Source organism: Ceratotherium simum, chromosome 12 (assembly GCF_057802395.1).
Source record: "Ceratotherium simum simum isolate JZ-2026a chromosome 12, ASM5780239v1, whole genome shotgun sequence".
Classification (NCBI taxonomy): domain Eukaryota; kingdom Metazoa; phylum Chordata; class Mammalia; order Perissodactyla; family Rhinocerotidae; genus Ceratotherium; species Ceratotherium simum.
In genome coordinates, this window is record NC_141911.1 from 14,242,230 (window position 1) to 14,260,620 (window position 18,391).

Here is an 18,391-nt window from a genome sequence, read left to right on the forward strand (position 1 = left end):
GATATTTATTAGGGGGAATTCAAGCCTCTGTTTTCAACTGAGGCTAAGATGAAGTAATCCATGTGGGATAAAAGTTCACAACATTACTAAAACTTTGCAACAAAAATGGACCCCAAAAATAGTTCTGGAAGTTTTTAAAAACTTAACTGAACTATAAATGTATCTATAGAATATCATCTTTCAATATCAGGATAAATAGGCTTTTTTGTTTTTGTCAGAGTGGGACCCAGGTTCTCTGACAATGTTGTTAAGATATGCGAAGTCAAGAACCACTGTACTCACTGATGGTATTTGTTCTAGAAATTTATGAGTTTTACCACCTTAAAAAGCAGTTTTTCTCTACTGAATGTACAACTTTGGGTACTTAAAAATGCAGATTGTGGCTTTTACCATGCCCGGCCCCCTCTTCCCAGCATTTGTCATTCAATATTTCTTTGTGGAGCCCAGGCATTTGATTTTTAACAATATTCTAAGTGATTTTTATTGTAGATGGTCATAAAACTACCCTTTGAGAAACACATTCAAAGAGGAGAGCAGAAAAGCTCAACTCCCATTCTCTCTAGCCAAGGTTTATGAGAATGCTATAGAACTTTATGTTCAGATGAATTCCATCTTAAAACAAAAACACTGACACATTTTGGTTTTTCTTCTATCTCAGGGCCAAAAGCCAAAATGAAATTTATAGCGCTTGCTGTCACCGTTGGGCTAACTTTGCTGCTAGGAGTTCAAGCCATGCCTGCAAATCGCCTCTCTTGCTACAGAAAGATACTAAAAGATCGCAACTGTCACAACCTTCCAGAAGGAGTAGCTGACCTGACAAAGATGGATGTAAACGTCCAGGATCATTTCTGGGATGGGAAGGGATGTGAAATGATCTGTTACTGCAACTTCAGTGAATTGCTCTGCTGCCCAAAGTAAGGAAATGCAATCACAAAACATATTGCTATGAAATGTATGCATTACAACTTTTTTTAAAGACACCTTCATAATGAGTTTGCTGAAATTAATCACCATTTTTAGTAAAATCCTGTTCAAATCTCAGCTATTTTCTAGAATCATCACCATCGTGTATGGACTGAATGTTTTCATTTAAGAAACAGAGTTTGGCAGATTTTAGTAAAACTAAATTAAATCCAGGAAATTAATAACACTCCAATCTATTAAATTCTAAATTTCCTATCTGATTTTTTTTTATAATTTTATTTATTTATTTTTTCCCCCAAAGCCCCAGTAGATAGCTGCATGTCATAGCTGCACATCTCTCTAGTTGCTGCATGTGGGACACGGCCCCAGCATGGCCGGAGAAGCCGTGCATCGGTGCGCGCCCGGGACCTGAACCCAGGCTGCCAGCAGCGGAGCGCGTGCACTCAACCGCTAAGCCACGGGGCAGCCCTCCTATCTGATTTTAACCACACACAAAAAAAAACCTGTTGGTAGCTAAGTCACCTTCAAGGTTGACATCTTAAACCAATTTGAAAAACTAATAAAAGGCTTTAGATACAAGATTCCAGTGAACAGGATCAAGTAATTAACTAGACAGAAAACTTCAGTAAAGGTCAAAGAAAAATTTTCTAGCTCTATGTACGAGTTAACCAGAAATTAACTAAATAGAAGTTATCCACTCACTTGGAAAGTAGATGTATTTTAAGTATAATACAATGGTAGATAAATCAATAAATATTTTTAGCACTTGATTTTAAAATCTTTTTCCTCTAGTTACTGACAAATCTTTCAAATACTATGATCTTAGCTATTTCATACTGAAATTAGCTTTTACAAATTACTTTCAACATATGTCATCATATTTTCATTTTTCTAAGAAATCTGTGAGGTAGAAAGGGCAGATATAACCATCTTATCAAGGAAAGGTATAGAGAGGTAAAATGACTAGCACCATCCCACATAACTAGTTAATATCAGCACCAAGACTAGAACACAGGTCTTCTGATTTGGACTAGACATTTTTTCTATCAAGCCAGTTGGTTCTTAAAGTATGGTTACCAGAACAAAACCTTCAATATCTCCTGAGTTCTTGTTAAAAATGCACATCCATCCTTGGGCCCCAGACCAGACCAGCTGAATCAGGAACAATGGAGCTGAGGCATAACAATTATGGCTTAAACCCTCTAGGTGATTCTGATGCATGATAAAGTTTGAGAATCACTGTATTAAATGATGATAACAAGAACTTGAGTTAACTGATTCCATAAAATGACTTAATTTATCCCAGATTACTACATAAATGAAATGACATCTACTATTAAAATACCATGTTTGCTTTTTTTAAATGTAGGACTTGAAACCAATTAACTGAAATGTACTTGTATTTATTTCATGATATAATTTTGTGATTATCTGTGTTAATAGATGAGAACAGAAGTATGGACATACAAAAGTAGTTTCTATCTGATTTGGGGTTATCATTTTCTCAGTAGCAACAGACTTACCTTGCTAAGCATATTTCTTTTTTTCTTTTCTGCCTGTAAACACAAATCTTAATTTGCCATCCTATTTTTTTCAATTTTATTGAGATTTAATTGACATACAGCACTGTATAAGTTTAAGGTGTACAGCATAATGACTTGAAATACATATATTGTGAAATGATTACCATAATAAGTTTAGTTAATATCCATCACCTCATACAGTAACAAAATAAATTTTTTTCCTTGTGATGAGAACTTTTAGGATCTACTCTCTTAACTTTCAAATATACCATACAGCAATGTTAACTGTATTTATCATGTTGTACATGACATGCTAAATATATTTCTAATGAGCCATAATCATAACACTACCTTGCACACATATACAATTTTAAATTATTCCATACATTTTTATGCATTACCTGATGTGATCTTTCAAAAAATAGAGTTGAGTAGCTAAACATTTCTCCCTTCTCTATAAAACTTAGAAATTGATTTATTGACTTTCTAAGAAATTTTTAATCTTGGTTTCTTACCTGTAGATTTAGACTTCATGACGTATCCCTACCCATATCAGAGAAATGAAATTTTTTTGTATGACTATATGTTTTGAAATCACTCAATCTTTCCTTTTCATTATGGATAAATGATAGCATATCAATGGCAAATGGAGAGAAAGTAGAAGAATTGATTACCTTCTTGGTCTTTGTTGCTCCTGTAGCAAGTCCTCCCATTCATTCTTTTTGTAATTTATTCACCTAAAAAGAATAGTCATATCTGAAATCCTGGAAATCACTGACAATTTTTAACCCAGGAAAGACTAAAATATATCTTAACTTTCAGCTGTATTTAACTTATGTTGTACTTTCTTTCAGAGATGTCTTCTTTGGACCAAAGATCTCGTTTGTGATTCCTTGCAACAATCACTGAGAATCTTCATGTATTCTGGAGAACACCATCCCTAATTTCCCACAAACTGCACTATATCAGTGTAACTGCATTTCTAGTTTCCATGTAGTGCAATAAAGCACAGATTCTATAAATTTTTACTTGTCTAGGACAAGTAAACTTGTGTTAAATAAGTAGTAATAAAAATTAATTCAATTTAACTTTTCTCTGTGGACATTGTTGGCACTGGTTTAAAAATTATAGCTAGAAAATTTTCATCTACAAGGTATTCACTATGCTCAGTAAAAGAACTCTGTCCCCAGATGAATAGCTATAATCCTGGCTCAAAGACTGAGAACACTTTCAGTTCTTAGTTGACAGCTATTGATCATATATACTTAATGGAAAGAATCAGATATAAATTGAGGTTTTTGGAAGGGAAATTAGAAGTTTTCTAGTAAGGGGGGGAAAGGGAGCCAATATTTGAGTGTCTATTATGTATGCCAAGTACTTTAAGTACATTTGCAATTTATCCTCTTAAAAAACAACAAAAGCTTTCAACGTATTCTTAAACCTGTTTTTGAGATGCTAACTCAAGTTTTTAATATTTACTAAAAATCAAGACAGAATTTGAACAGAGTTCTAATTCCAAAGCTCATACACTACACACACTCACACATAGCTATATCCTTAAAACTATGATACATATTCCTGATGCATCCATTTTTCTTGAGAATAACAAAACACATATTAAAGGAAACATGTAATGGATGAGAATTAAAAAGTCACATGAATTTTAAAGGTAAATAAAACAGATTCCTTCAGAGATATTTTGATTGTTAGAGGCAGCTTTGGACTATGCCTCCATATCTTAGGAGGTATGCATTGACTAGTGGCCATTAGGGGTAATTTCAGAAAGGTCCTTTATGCTATAAAAATTTATTAAATGCTTGCTAAGTGCCAGCTATTATTAAGATGTAGAGACGTAGTAATGAACAAGATGGACTTGTCTTCTTGGAACTTGTATTCTAACAAAAGTGTAATTATTACAAATAAATAATTATTTATAGATGTGAAGCCTGCTACAGAGGAGAAGCATGGGGTGCTATACACAGTACTGTTGAGGAGAAAAGTTTGAGAAGCACCATACCATGTAGTAAATCCAGGAGATATCACTTTGTGAATAAAAGTGACATCATTTCATTGAAATATATTCTTGGAGGTCCCTGATCTGCTTCTGAAGACCATATCCAGAACAGTATCTGGTATCTATTCAGTGTTCAGTAAGTGTTACTGGGCTGGACCAAACAATTTTGAGGTAGTCAGAATTCAGTTCCTCCTAAAATCTGCACAAACATAAGTCAGAACATGTTTTCAAATGGTATGACCCCTACAAAAATGCATGAAGAAGTGGAATTGTAACACAAACAAACAAAGAAATTCATTGCTTTATCAACATAGCATGTGATTTGATTGGGCTTTTTTTCTTCACTGAATTGACTGGTATCAAAATCAAACTAACTCAATAATGGAAGTCTTATTTCCTTTCTGGAACAGTGCATAGAATAGGTAAATAAAGAAAATCATGAGTAAACTTGTTTCAATTTCTACTTGGTATAGACTCTCTTTGAGGGAGAAAAAAAGCATTAAAGGTTGTTTCTCTATTTACAAATGACATATCAGCATGAGGACATATGTGAGGCAACAATGGCTTTTTAATAAGTATTCCCTTAAACTTTGACTGCAATCAAAATCTTATGAGAAAAATAGTATTTGAAAAAAAGCTAAATACTTATTAAAAGGAATTTTATAGATTATGATTATTTTTCATCATATTCTCTTCTTTCTGCAAATAACTTTGTAATATGAAATTATATTACATTCTTTTAGAAATGAATGCATTATAGAAGCACACGTTCTTCTTTATATTACCAAATAAATGTAAAAACATGAATGTTCACATACCTTACGTAACTTTTTCTGACTTGGTCAATGTTTTTAAAAGCAAACATTTCATTCAATCATATTAATGAATAGATGCTTTATTTTTTCTACAAGAAAAGACAACTAGGCTTTTTATTAAAAATGTATTATTGCTCTAAATACTGTCTCACACCTGAATGAGGTAAGTACTATCATGATCCCTGGACATGATATGGACATGATATGTCCCTATGGACAAAAATGCCAATGTTTAGAGAGATTAAGTAGCTTGTCTAAGGCTACATTATCAGAACAGTAGAGCCAGGTTTTGGATATGGCCAGTCTTCCTCTAGTATCTAGATTCTTCACTGTAAATACCTACATTAATAAGAAGAAAGATCTCAAATCAACAACCTAACTTTATATCTTAAGAAATTAGAAAAAGAAAAGCAAATGATCCAAAGCCAGCAAAAGGAAGGAAAGAATAAAGACTAGAGCAGGGATACATGAAATAGAGAATAGATAAACAATAGAGAGAACAAATGAAACCAAGTAAAAAATCAACAAAATTGACAAACCCTTAGCTAGACTACTAAGAAAAAAAGAGAGGGCACAAATAACTAAAATCAGAAATAAAAGTGGGGACATTACTACTGACCTTACAGAAATTAAAAGTACTATAAGAGAATGCTATGAACAATTGTATCACAATAAACTAGACAATCTAGATGAAACAGACAAATTCCCAGAAACACACAAATTACCAAAGCTGACTCAAGAAATAGAAAATATCAACAGCCCTATAACAAGGAAAGAGATTGAATCAGTAATCAAAATTTTTCCATCAAAGAAATGTCCTGAACCAGACAGCTTCACTAGTGAATTCAATCAAACATTTAAAGATAAAATAACATCAACCCTACTCAAATTTTTCCAAAAAATAGAAGAGAAGGGGGCCGGCTCCGTGGCTTAGCGGTTAAGTGCGCGCGCTCTGATGCTGGCGGCCTGGGTTCGGATCCCGGGAGCGCCCCGAGGCACCACTTCTCCGTCCAACGTGAGGCCGAGTCCCACGTACAGCAACTAGAAGGATGTGAACCTATGACATACAACTGTCTGCTGGGGCTTTGGGGGGAAAAAAACTGAATAAATAAAATCTTTAAAAAAAAAAAAAAAAAAAAAGAAGAGAAGGGAACACTTCCTAACACATTCTATGAGGCATTACCTTGATACCAAAGTCAGACAAAGACAGCAGAAAAAACTACAGATCAATATCCCTTATAAATATAGATGCAAAAATCTTCAAGAAAGGGCCGGCCCGGTGGCGTAGTGGTTAAGTTCACGCACTCTGCTTTGGCAGCCCAGGGTTTGCAGGTTTGGATCCAGGGTGCAGACCTATGCACAGCTCATCAAGCCATGCTGTGGCAGCACCCCATATACAAAATAGAGGAAGATGGGCACAGATGTTAGCTCAGAGCTAATCTTCCTCAGCAAAAAGAGGAGGATTGGCAACAGATGTTAGCTCAGAGCTAGTCTTCCTCACACACACACAAAAATTCTTCAACAAAATACAAACCAAACTCAACAGCACATTAAAAGGATTATACACCATGACCAAGTGAGATTTATCCCAGGAACGCAGGGGTAGTTCAACATAAGAAAATCATTCAATGTAATATACTATATTAACAGAAAAAGGGTGGAGGGAGAAACATGATCATCCCAATAGTTATAGAAAAAGTATTTGACAAGATTCAACACCCTTTCATGATAAAAACCCTCAGCAAACTAGGAATAAAAGGCAACTTCCTTAATATAATAAAGAGCATTTATGATATATCCACAATCAACATCATACTCAATGGTGAAAGACTGAAAGCTCTTCTCCTAAGAAAAAGAACAAGACAAGGATGCCTGCTTTCATCACTGCTATTCAACATTATACTGGAAGTCCTAGCCAGATCAATTTGGCAAGAAAAATAAACAAAAGGCATCCAAATTGAAAACGAAGAAGTAAAATTATCTCTAAAGATAACACGATTCTATATATAGAAAATCTCAAAGAATGCATGGAGATACTACCAGAGCTAATAAAGGAATTCAGCATAGTTGCACACAAGAATCAGTTGTTTTTCTATACACCAGTAATGAGCAATCCAAAAAAGAAATTAAGAAAACAGTTTCATTTACAATAGCATCAAAAAGAATAAAATATCAGGAATAAATTTAACCAAGGAGGTGAAAGACTTGTACACTGCAAACTATAAAACATTATAGAAAGAAATTAAAGATCTAAATAAATGGAAAGACATCTCATGTTCATGGATTGAAATACTTAACACTATTAAGATGGCAATCTTTAAGTGATCTACAGATTCAATACAATCCTCATCAAAACTCTAATTATCTTTTTCACAGAAATGGAAAAACCAATCCTTGAATTCATACAGAACTGCAAGGGGCCCCCAATATCCTAAAACAATATTGAAAAAGAAAAACAAAGTGAAAGGACTCACACTTACTGATTTCAAAACTTACTACAAGGCTACAGTAGTTGAAAGAGTGTAGTACTGGCCTAAGAACAGAAATATAATTGAGAATACAGAAATAAACCCAAACATATATGGCAAACTGATTTTTGACAAGGATGCCAAGACCATTCAGCGGGGAAAGAACAGTTTTTTCAACAAATGGTGCTGGGACAACTGGATAACCATGTTCAAAAAAATAAAGTTGGAACTCAGTCTCACTCCATACACAAAAATTATGACTCAAAATGGATCAATGACCTAAATTTAAGAGCTAAACCTATAAAATTCCCAGGAATAAAAGGTTAATTTTTATAATCTCAGATTTGGCAATGGATTCTTAGATTTGACACCAAAAGTATGAGCAACAAAAGAAAAAATAAATTGGACTACATAAAAATTAAAACTTTTGTGCATCAAAGAACATTATCAAGAACATGAAAAAGGCTATCTACAGAATGGGAGAAAATATTTGCATATCATATATCGAGTATGAACTTAATATCCATAATAAAGAACTGCTATGGGCTGGCCCCATGGCTTAGCGGTTAAGTGTGCGTGCTCCGCTGCTGGCGGCCCGGGTTCGGATCCCGGGCGCGCACCAACGCACTGCTTCTCCGGCCATGCTGGGGCTGCGTCCCACATACAACAACTAGAAGGATGTGCAACTACGACATACAACTATCTACTGGGGCTTTGGGGGGAAAATAAATAAATAAATAAAATCTTAAAAAAAAAAACTGCTACAACTCAACAACAAAAAGACAAACAACCCAATTAAAAAATGAATGAAGGACATTAAGGAAATGCAAATCAAAACCACAAGGAGATATCACTTTACACCCAGCACGTTGGCTTTAATTAAAAAAAAAAAAAAAAAAAGGAAATACAAGTATTGGCAATTTGGAGAAATAAGAATCCCTGTACATTACTGTTGGGAATATAAAATGGTACAGCCATTGTGGAAAAGTTTGGAGCTGCCTCAAAAAGTTAAATATAGTATTACCATGTGACTCAGCAATTCTATTCCTAGGTATATACTCAAGAGAAATTGAAAATACGTCCACAGAGAAACTTGTACACAAATGTTTATAGCAGCATTATTCATAATAGCCAAAGGTGGAAACTCAAATGTCCATTGATGGATGAATGGATAAATTGTGGTATATTGGTGGAATATTATTCAGCCATAAAAAGGAACAAAATACTGATACATGCTGCAATTTGAATGAACCTTGAAAACTTTATGCTAAGGGAAAAAACCCAGACACAAAAGGATATATATTGTATGATTCCCTTTATATGATATATCAACAATAGGCAAATACATAGAGACAGAAAGCAGATTACAGGTTATCAGCGGATAGGAGGAGGGAGGAAATGGGAGTGATTACTTATGGGTGTTTTTACGGGGTGATGAAAAAGTTTTAAATTAGAGCTAGTGATTGCACAGCATTGTGAATAGACTAAATACCACCAAATCGTACTCTTTAAAAAGTTTAATTATATATTACGTAAATTTCACCTCTATTAAAAAAACTTATGAATAATATAGAGCTTGTTTTCATAAAGAAATATATTTCAGGCATTAATTTTTAGCCTTTTCCTAAACTATTCGGTAAAATGTAGTTATCAAATAACTGTCTTATTTCTTGAGCTTGTGCTACACATTCAGTGTATTTTCCTCCTTCTACCCCAGTGGCCGTCAAATGTGGATTCTTCTCCTGATACTCTAACATTAAAAGTAACCTGTACCGTTATAGAGATCTGAGTTCCCATTTACTTTTTCTTGTTCAGATATAGATAAGTAAAAACATTTCTAACGAATTCATCATTTTTAAAACCCAACAGCAAAGAATTAAAATCTTTATGTAAAACTTTTACCTTGCAGCTTCTTGAGCTCCTCAGCTTTGGTGAGGTTCTTCAGTTCTCAGTTTTTCATGTTTTAAATTGCTCGAATAAGAGTTTAACTTCATTGGATAATCAACACTCAGAACTCTTACTCTTTCACTTTTTATACAACTACATTTTATGCAAATAATTATATGAAACTAACATTGCTAGTCAAAGGTAATATATTCATAAACAGACACAAATAATTTCAAGCTTTTTTCACAAGAATGGAGTGTGTTTTTATAAGAAAAAGTAAGCCTACAGTCAAGTTTTTATTATAAAATTAAGTCTTTAGAGATGCAGGTAAAAATATAAAATGTGGAAGTAATACTTTCTTTAAATAAACCACCACATCTTGTAGCTGTGGTTCATTTTTGTACAGCTAAGAAAATTTCTCAGAGAGATTTCTAGAATACCAGGAATGAGAGGTTTCCATATCAATTATTACAGCCTCTGCTCATCAATAAAGTAGCAGGTAAATCTTTAAATGGTCATAGCAAGAACAAAGACCAGTTGCTTTATTGTTCACCATATTTTCTTGCTGTCAATACAACACTCACAACAGTTAAAAATACACAGACTCACCTTCTACTGAACCAGTATTTTAGATTTAGCTACGTCAGTGGTTCTGAATCAGGGGTAATTTTGCCCCCCGGAGGATATCTGACAATGTCTAGAGATATTTTTGGTTGTCACCTTTGGAGTGCTACTGGCACTAATGTGTGGCCTCGAGTGATGCTGCTAAACCTACAACACACAGGACAGCCGCCAACAATAAAGAATTATCAGGCCCTAATGTCAGCCTTGAGAAACCCTGAGCTATATTAATGATCTCATCCACTTCCAGCCTAAAATCTGCACCACAATCTCAGAACACTTTACTGAAACTTTTTTTTTGTTTTGATATCACAAGCTATGAATTTGAGTTGTAATTGTAGGATCTTGGCTAGCAATACAATCTCAGGAAAGGCAGAGGTCAAAAATATTTAATAGAAAACTGACAGAGAATGAAATATAAAAAGGAACTAAAATATAAATCAACTCAGAGCTATGTATGACCAAAATTTAAAGATCTTGTTAGATTTCTGGATCTCTCCAATTTATTAGTTTTAATTTCCAATGTAAATAGTACAGGACATGACTGAAAATTAAGGAGCACTGCAGAGGTTCTTTCCATATTCATGCTATATAAATATCTTTTCTCTAAGACAAAATTTAAAGAAACAACTAAATCTATTGAATTCTATGTTTTACTTCAACTTTCAGCACTGTGTTTATCTTTGCTGGCACATTATGTCTTCTTTGGAAGGATATAAGCACATAAATTATTTCTTCTTCCTGGTACTTTATCAAGTTATAATAATGATAAAAGGAAATAAAGAAGAAGTTGTATATCAATAGAAGTCTATTTTTCAAATCGGTTAGCACTAAAAAGCACTTTAAAAATAATGCTATTTAGGATATCCTGAATTCCAAATCAGATTGTCCCAGAGAAAGCAAATGTGCTACACTGTTACTTCTCCTTAACCTGTTAGTTTCTTGGAATTAAAAAAAAAAAAAAAAGGTAACAAATGATCTTTACATTAAAATCTCAATCAATACTGGTCCCTAAAAGTCAGTTTAAAATAAAAATCAAGTTTCACAAAATAAATACACTGAAGCAACTATAATAGCAATAACCTTTATTTAAAATATTTTTTAATCTAGGAAAGCTCATTTTACATGAGTTTCCAACTAATTATTAGAGTCAGAAACAAAGAAAATAAAACCAGAGAAAATCCTCTGTAGAAAAAATACACAAGGAACATTTCTACATGTGAAAAAACAGTAAACAATCTCAACATCTGAACATCCAAGTCTTAGTCTCATTTCCATCTCTCCTAGTGAACACCACTATCAACCTTGAGATCTGATTTGTTCTTGTCATTCTTCACTGAGTAGATGAAATATGTTAAGGTGTCTTTTTCATTCACTGGAATAGACCTAAAGTGGCAACCAACTATCTATAAAGAAAAAAAAATTGAGGAAATTAAATTATAGGTATTAACAGATTTCATAAACTAGGTAAAAAACACATTCATCAAAAGAAAAAGTGCTATGTTGATGGTAAGAGCTATTTAAAAAATAAATAAATAAATTGTATTTAACAAAATACCAACAGGACAACAAGCATATAATAAGATGCTATGAACAAGAGAGTGTGATTTCAAAGGACCCTTTGGCCCACTCAACTAACTATACATTAATTAGAATGTGTATTTCCTTTTATTTATTTTAAATTTTATAAGTGGAATCTAGATTAGGAAATATTTTTACTTTTAAACTTTAAATATTAATTAAATAAAACAGAACGTAAGAGTCCACATGCATTATATATAATATCTAGACCCTACTCACAGAAAAAGGAAAAATATGAAGTTGAGAAAGTTTTGGTACTATAGAAACAAACCATGAAATATCCTACAAATATGTTTGTTACAACTTGTATTCATTCATTGGCAGTATTGTTAAGGTTCCTTGAAAACTTTTCTGAATAAAAATTATGGATGGAAAATGAGAGGGGAAAGGGATGTTTACTGAAGAGTGTTTACCTGCTTTCTTTCCTTTTCATTTTGCTAATCTAACATGTGCACTATACCTATCAATAGAAGTGTAACAGACTAAACTGGAGTGCTGATATGCATATCTAGATTCTAGAAGATAAAACTGTAAAAGAAAAAATTATCCACACAATAATTAAGAGACTTAAAGAGGATAATCATCCCACTCTGGAATCACTTATAAATATCTGCATTTCTGACTAAGCTATACCACTCATGGCTATATGGATTACGGCTATTTCTTATTTCTAAAAGAGAAAACAGCTCTAGAATTAATATAACTTTTTTTATAAGATCAGATTATCAAAAACTTCAGATTTGATGTATGCATTTAAAAATTATATACATTTAAATGTAACATTTAAAATGATCTGTTCTTTGGTTCTCATTTGTCCCAAAACAAAGGTACCTTCACTCAATTAGTATTTGTATACATCAATATAGTTTCATCATGGTAGGCAATATCCACATTTATGTCATATTAATGTACTATACAATCCAAAAAGGACTAGATCTTTTAAATCAAATTTAAAGAAAAATGGGATTTTTGTTGCCTAGACAAGAAGGAAAAAAGAAATTCTGGTTAAATAGTTAATATATTGGATCTTAAGAATGCTAAAAAGCACTCTGCCAAAGAATTGTACCTTCTATTCATCTTTTATCTTATTCAATATGCACATTTTAGAAAATGTTACATTATGAAATTCAGGCTGAAGAATGAGAAAACTGATTTATATATTTACATTTCTATACTGTCTAGTAGGTTAAGTATATTTATTTTAAATATGATTAAAGTATGAATATATAAATCTATAAACACCTTAATATGATGCCAGATTTCTTGCTTCTATTATTTCCTGAGAACATACACTCAAGTTTTCAAAATTCACTAAAGACTAGAATTCCTATATCAAAGCAAACTCTAAGTCAAAGCTTGGATAAAAGTCTTTGTATCTTCTAGCTGTGATTGAAAACAAACTAATATCAATAAGGACAAATTCTGAAATAGTTAAATCAGCAAGTTATGGGAATATTGTTTAGGGGCTTATCCATAGACCTATTCCATCAGAACTTCAAAAAATAAATTCTAATAAAGACATCAGAGCTTATCAATTTATTTTATTATGCCTCAATTAGGTGTTCAGTAAATGTTTACTGAGTAAATGAAATTTTAAAATGAACAGATTTCTAGAATTAAAAAAACCCTTACTCAACATTTCTGAAAGCCAGTATTAGAAGATGCTTAGAGGGCCGGCCCCGTGGCTTAGCGGTTAAGTGCGCGCACTCCGCTGCTGGCGGTCCGGGTTCGGATCCCGGGCGCGCACTGAGGCACCGCTTCTCCGGCCATGCTGAGGCCCAGTCCCACATACAGCAACTAGAAGGATGTGCAGCTATGACATACAACTATCTACTGGGGCTTTGGGGGGAAAAAAAGAAAATAAATAAAATCTTTAAAAAAAAAAAAGAATATGCTTAGAAAACTACACACAATCCATTGAACAGTCACTATGTAAAGGAATTTTCTAAGTGCAAACATTTCTAGGCAACTAGATTCTTCCACAATAGATTTTTTATTAACTTTGATCTTTCTAACTAAAATATATTACTGTATACACTACGTTAACAATTTCATTAGCATTTAATGACCCTTTTTGCATGAACAGGCTCATTTAAAGTTTAAATAGTTTAAAACTCATATATACCTCAACAAGTTGCGCTTTATTAAGTCCTGGTCTGGTTGGCAGTTTGAAGTGTCTTTTGTATCTCCTAAGTGTATTTACTTGTAATTGGTATAAATCGACCTAGAAAAAATTAACATACGTGAATTAGTTCACAGAATCTGTTAAAAACTTATCTTTAATATGTATAACATTTCAATTTCAGCACAATAAAAACTTGATTCCATTATTAAAAAAGCCTTTTATACAATCAAAACTAAAAATGTATTAAACACTTTAATCTTTTGAGGATAAATAGTAAAAACTAGGGGCAAAAAAAAGTTATAAGACAACACAGCTATAAGAGGTGTCAATTGAAAATATAACAAGCAAAATTGTGTAACTGCATGTTAACTGGCTATATTTAATTTTGCTTTCATTTTCAGATTTTTCAAATGCTTTAAGTATTTAAAAAATTTGTTAATATCTTTTTATAAAAGTTTCAGAATGGACTACTTAGGATTTACATTTAATATCCAAAAACTTGCATCTACCTCTGGAGTATCAATATCTTGAACAGGTGAATCTCCTCCATCATCATCACTCCCTTTTCTCTTTCTTCTGTTTCGAACACTTTGAATTAAGTTTTTATGATAATCACAAATGTAAAGATGCCTTGCCTGAAACAGAAAATTTCACAGACTACTTATGATTACAATAAAATGTTTCTATATATTTAGTAAAATACATAGGCCACAGTGAATTATTAAAAATAAAAACAACAGTCAAAACAAGCCATTAAAACAATGGCATGTTTCTTTCTATTCTTAAGTCCTGCACCCAGCTAAAACATACTAAGTCTTACAACACTGTTAAGAGGATTGGTGGGTAGAGTGGTGAGGGGTGACAGTAAAGGAGGGGAGGCAGGTAGAGGAGAAGGAGCAATTTCAACCCTCTGGATTTTGTCATCAAATTACAGTGAAGGTGAACTAGATTAGTTAGGTCATCCTGTTTTATAACAAGGGGAAAGATGATGTTGCCCACCATTTCGCTATTTGATAGTATTTTTTTCTACTTAAAGATCATATTTTAGTAGCATAATGTATGCTTCCTCATTTTTCTTAATACTCCGATTACAATCCAGATACAGAACTTTCCATTTTTACAAATGTTATTGATTTCATATTCTAACTATATTTAAATTTGAATTATAAACTTTTCTGAGTATTAAATGTTACTTATCTGTATTACGTTTTTCCAATCAAAGCAATGTGAAATCATTCAAATTTACCTGAAAAGTTTCTCATGAACACGACCGAAGAACTAACTGTTTTAACAGGCAGAAAGTATCACAAATAAACTCTTCAAAAACTTTCATTACATATAGTCTTGTGAGCTGTATAGTAACATCTGAAACACGGAGCTTCACGTTAACAGTTACTCTTTAAAAACCAATTAAAGACCGAGCTAATAGGCTTTTAAATTAACTTCTAAGCTATGTGCAAGTTAAAAATACGCCGGGCGTGTGCTAGGTTCTGACATCTTGTTATTCCTTTACCGCCAGGCAGAGCTCCGAAAACTGGCAATAGTTATTTCTAAAAACCTCTTTAGAGGATCAAAAGAACAAACGTGCAAAGGACGGAAAAGAATCCTGACGGCTGCCGGCGGACGGCAAAACCGCAGAGGCTACGTGCTCCGCACGTTCGGAGCGGCTGCCCCAGCCCCAGATGCTGACACCGCCGACACAGTTCACAGTCCTGGCTCCCTGCGAGGCGCCGGGTGAGCTCGGGTTCGTTCTCACTCCGTGCTCGGGGGAACGAGGAGCGGGATCTTGCTTGACTGCGGGGTCAGGTCCTTGCGGGACTCCACTTTCCCTAGACGAGGGGAGCTACTCCCTGGTGCCAAACGCCAGCTTGGGCAGCAAAACAAAGAAGGCGCCTCCATTCCAGAAGGCGCTGCCAGGCTGCAAGAAAACTACTCCGGGCGGTCCCCTTTGTTTCGTTTCCCGATCTCCGCGGACGAGGAAGGGGAAGACAGAGAGCGGGAGAGGCAGGGAGCGGGGGGATGGGGGGAGGAGCGGAACCGCAGCGTGCAAGTGTGCGTGTGTCTGTTGGGGGTGGCGGTCGGAGTTGCAGCGACTTTGTTTGCTTCCTACCAGAGACCCCACAACGTGTTCGCACTGCAACCAGGTCCGGGGGGACCCCTGAAACCCCCGCCCAACAACCCCCGTCTGCACCGCTCCCGGAGCCCCAAGGGGGCGGGCAGGGCAGTCCCGTCGTCACTTACGCTCTTATCCAGCTCGATCTTCACCTTCTTCTGGGAGATGCTCTTCTGGATCCTCTTGCTGAAGCTGGCGTTGCCCGCCGCCCGGCCGCACCGCTCGCCGTCCTCCCTCAGACAGCACAGTTGCCCGGGACCCGGCCCGGCCGCTCCCGGGGGCCCAGCCGCCGAGACCGCCCCGGCGCCGGGGACCTCAGCCCCGGCCCCTGCCCCGGCCCCGTTCCCCGCCGAGGCGGCGGCGGCGGCGGCGGCGGCGGCAGCAGCGACCACGGCGGCCACGGCGGCGGCCGCGTCCCCGCCGCGGCTCATCTCCTCCGGCGTGAAGCCGTTCATGTCTCTGCGCTCAGGGGCGCCGGCGCTGAAAGAAATCCTCGCTCCCTCTCTCTCCGGAGACGCCGGGGTCTCGGCGGGGTCCCTCAGGCACCTGCCCGGCGGCGGCAATTCACTCTGCACCTCAAGTCCTCCGACAGCACAGCACAACACCAAGTGTCCCCGGCCTGCTGGTGTCTGCCGATGCCGGGTCAGTGGACAGGGCTTGGGGTCGGGAACTAGAGTCGGGCGGCGCCTGGAGCCGGTACCCCGCTCACTGTCACATGGAGACTCTTCAGCAGTTGGACCACGGCGCCTCCGCCTCCCTCCGGTTCCTCGACCTGCGCAAGCGCGAAGCGCCCTCTCCCGCCCGGTCCCGTCCTCTCTGCAGCAGGGCACCACGGGAATTGTAGTTCTCTGCAGGAGAGTCAACCTGAGCTCTGCTTTAAGGCCGCGCGTCGCGGGTTGGAGGAACTACTTATCCTAGCATGCATCGCGCGACGGCGGGCCGGGTTTTTTTTTTTCCCTTTTTCTTTTTTAAGCTCGGGGAAAATAGGGGCGTGTGGTTGTGGTTGCGTTGTTTTCTCTCTTCTTATCTCTCTCGGGGAGCTGTGTTGTGTTTAGCTCCTGGGATTCTGCAGAGGTGGCATTCTAGACAAAGAGGTCACTCAACTCCTGAGGCGAAGCACAAAATGCGGGGGGAGGAGAATAAGCGTGTGGGAAAAAGTTTCGGGGCCGTTTTTCTATCTGTGGAAAAAGAGTTTTTGGTGTGACTATGTTTTTGTGGGAAACTCAAACCAAAGAGAACTCAGGCGACCTGGCGCTCTTCGGGTCCTGGAGGTCCGGCAGCTAGCTTCACAGCTGGCTGGCAGCTCCATTCATTGACGCACCAAATTGCTCAGGGCGCCTGCTTACGGGAAAACGCCCATCCCGACCTCTCGCCCTCCAGATGCCTCCGCTGAAGGCCATTTCTAAATCCTTGCACGTTCCTGCAAGGAACGCGTTTTGTTCGCGGGCGCAAAGTCTGCTGCTTCCTGAGGTGGAGCTAGTGACTAGTTGACTGTAACAGGGCTTCTCTTCGCCTCCACCCCCAATCTTTTCAGTTTCTCCTCGAATGAACCTGGAGAAAGGCGGAGTCTAATATCATTTAAAAGGGGACGCGGAACCCCACAAATACCGAGTTAGCCTGAGTGCTTCTTAGAAACTCCCCAGCGTTCGCTCTATGAAACGAGAAGAGAGAAATAAGCCACATTTCCTCGGTGGTCCGCACGCGCGTGTGCGCTTCTGTTGCATGCGTATGTGTATGCATGTATGTGTGTGCGCGTATGTGTGCATGTACGTGTATGTGTGCGCGTTTGCGTGTCTGTGCGTGCGTGCATGTGGACGTGTGCTTGTGGAGGGCGGGGTAGAAGGATGGGAGCGGCTAATATGAATGCTGCGGTTGTGCTAGTTACGCTGCGTCGTTCTTTATCGGTAGATATATGCTGTTAACAATCCCATTGTTTGAACAAAAATACAAAGCAGTATTCTTTTTGCAAGTTCCTTTAGACTTACAGAGTAAATTTAGTGATAGACGATTTTTTTTTTTAAACGTATAATGTCATCTGCCCTGAAATTTAAAGCCACCCGTTCCATCTGTGCGCTTCGGTTCTAGGCTATGGCAAAGGAAAAAAAAAAAAGAAAGAAAGAAAATATTACGTAAATTGAGTGAGCAAAAGAAAAGCGCTGAATGGTAAGTACTTTGTGTTATCTTTTTACGCTGCTCTGTCCAATAGGGTGTCCTCTAGCCATATGTGGATATTGAGCGCTTGCAATGTGGTTGTTGTAACTGAAAAACTGAATTGTTAATTTAATTTTAATTAACTTAAATTTTAAAAACTGATTTCAGT

General features: G+C 36.7%; 2 protein-coding genes across 3 annotated transcripts in view; one reads left to right on the plus strand and one right to left on the minus strand.

The window, feature by feature from the left end:
- Nucleotides 1–3,589, plus strand: part of SCRG1 (stimulator of chondrogenesis 1) — a 151,830-nt gene extending 148,241 nt beyond the window's left edge. For both annotated transcript variants that reach the window (XM_087437424.1, XM_087437425.1), the window contains exons 3-4: nt 659–914; nt 3,302–3,589. In XM_087437424.1, the coding sequence (XP_087293550.1) occupies nt 659–914; nt 3,302–3,356 (311 nt within the window). In that variant the 3' untranslated portion in view covers nt 3,357–3,589. The remainder of the gene's footprint in view (nt 1–658; nt 915–3,301) is intronic.
- A 7,733-nt stretch (nt 3,590–11,322) lies between these two features.
- Nucleotides 11,323–16,807, minus strand: SAP30 (Sin3A associated protein 30). The gene is made up of 4 exons (XM_087437423.1): nt 16,200–16,807; nt 14,468–14,593; nt 13,959–14,057; nt 11,323–11,658 (listed from the first exon to the last, which is right to left on the minus strand). Exons 1-4 carry the CDS (start codon nt 16,524–16,526, stop codon nt 11,536–11,538), a joined length of 675 nt encoding a protein of 224 aa, XP_087293549.1. The 5' UTR covers nt 16,527–16,807; the 3' UTR covers nt 11,323–11,535.
- Nucleotides 16,808–18,391: the final 1,584 nt, after the last annotated feature.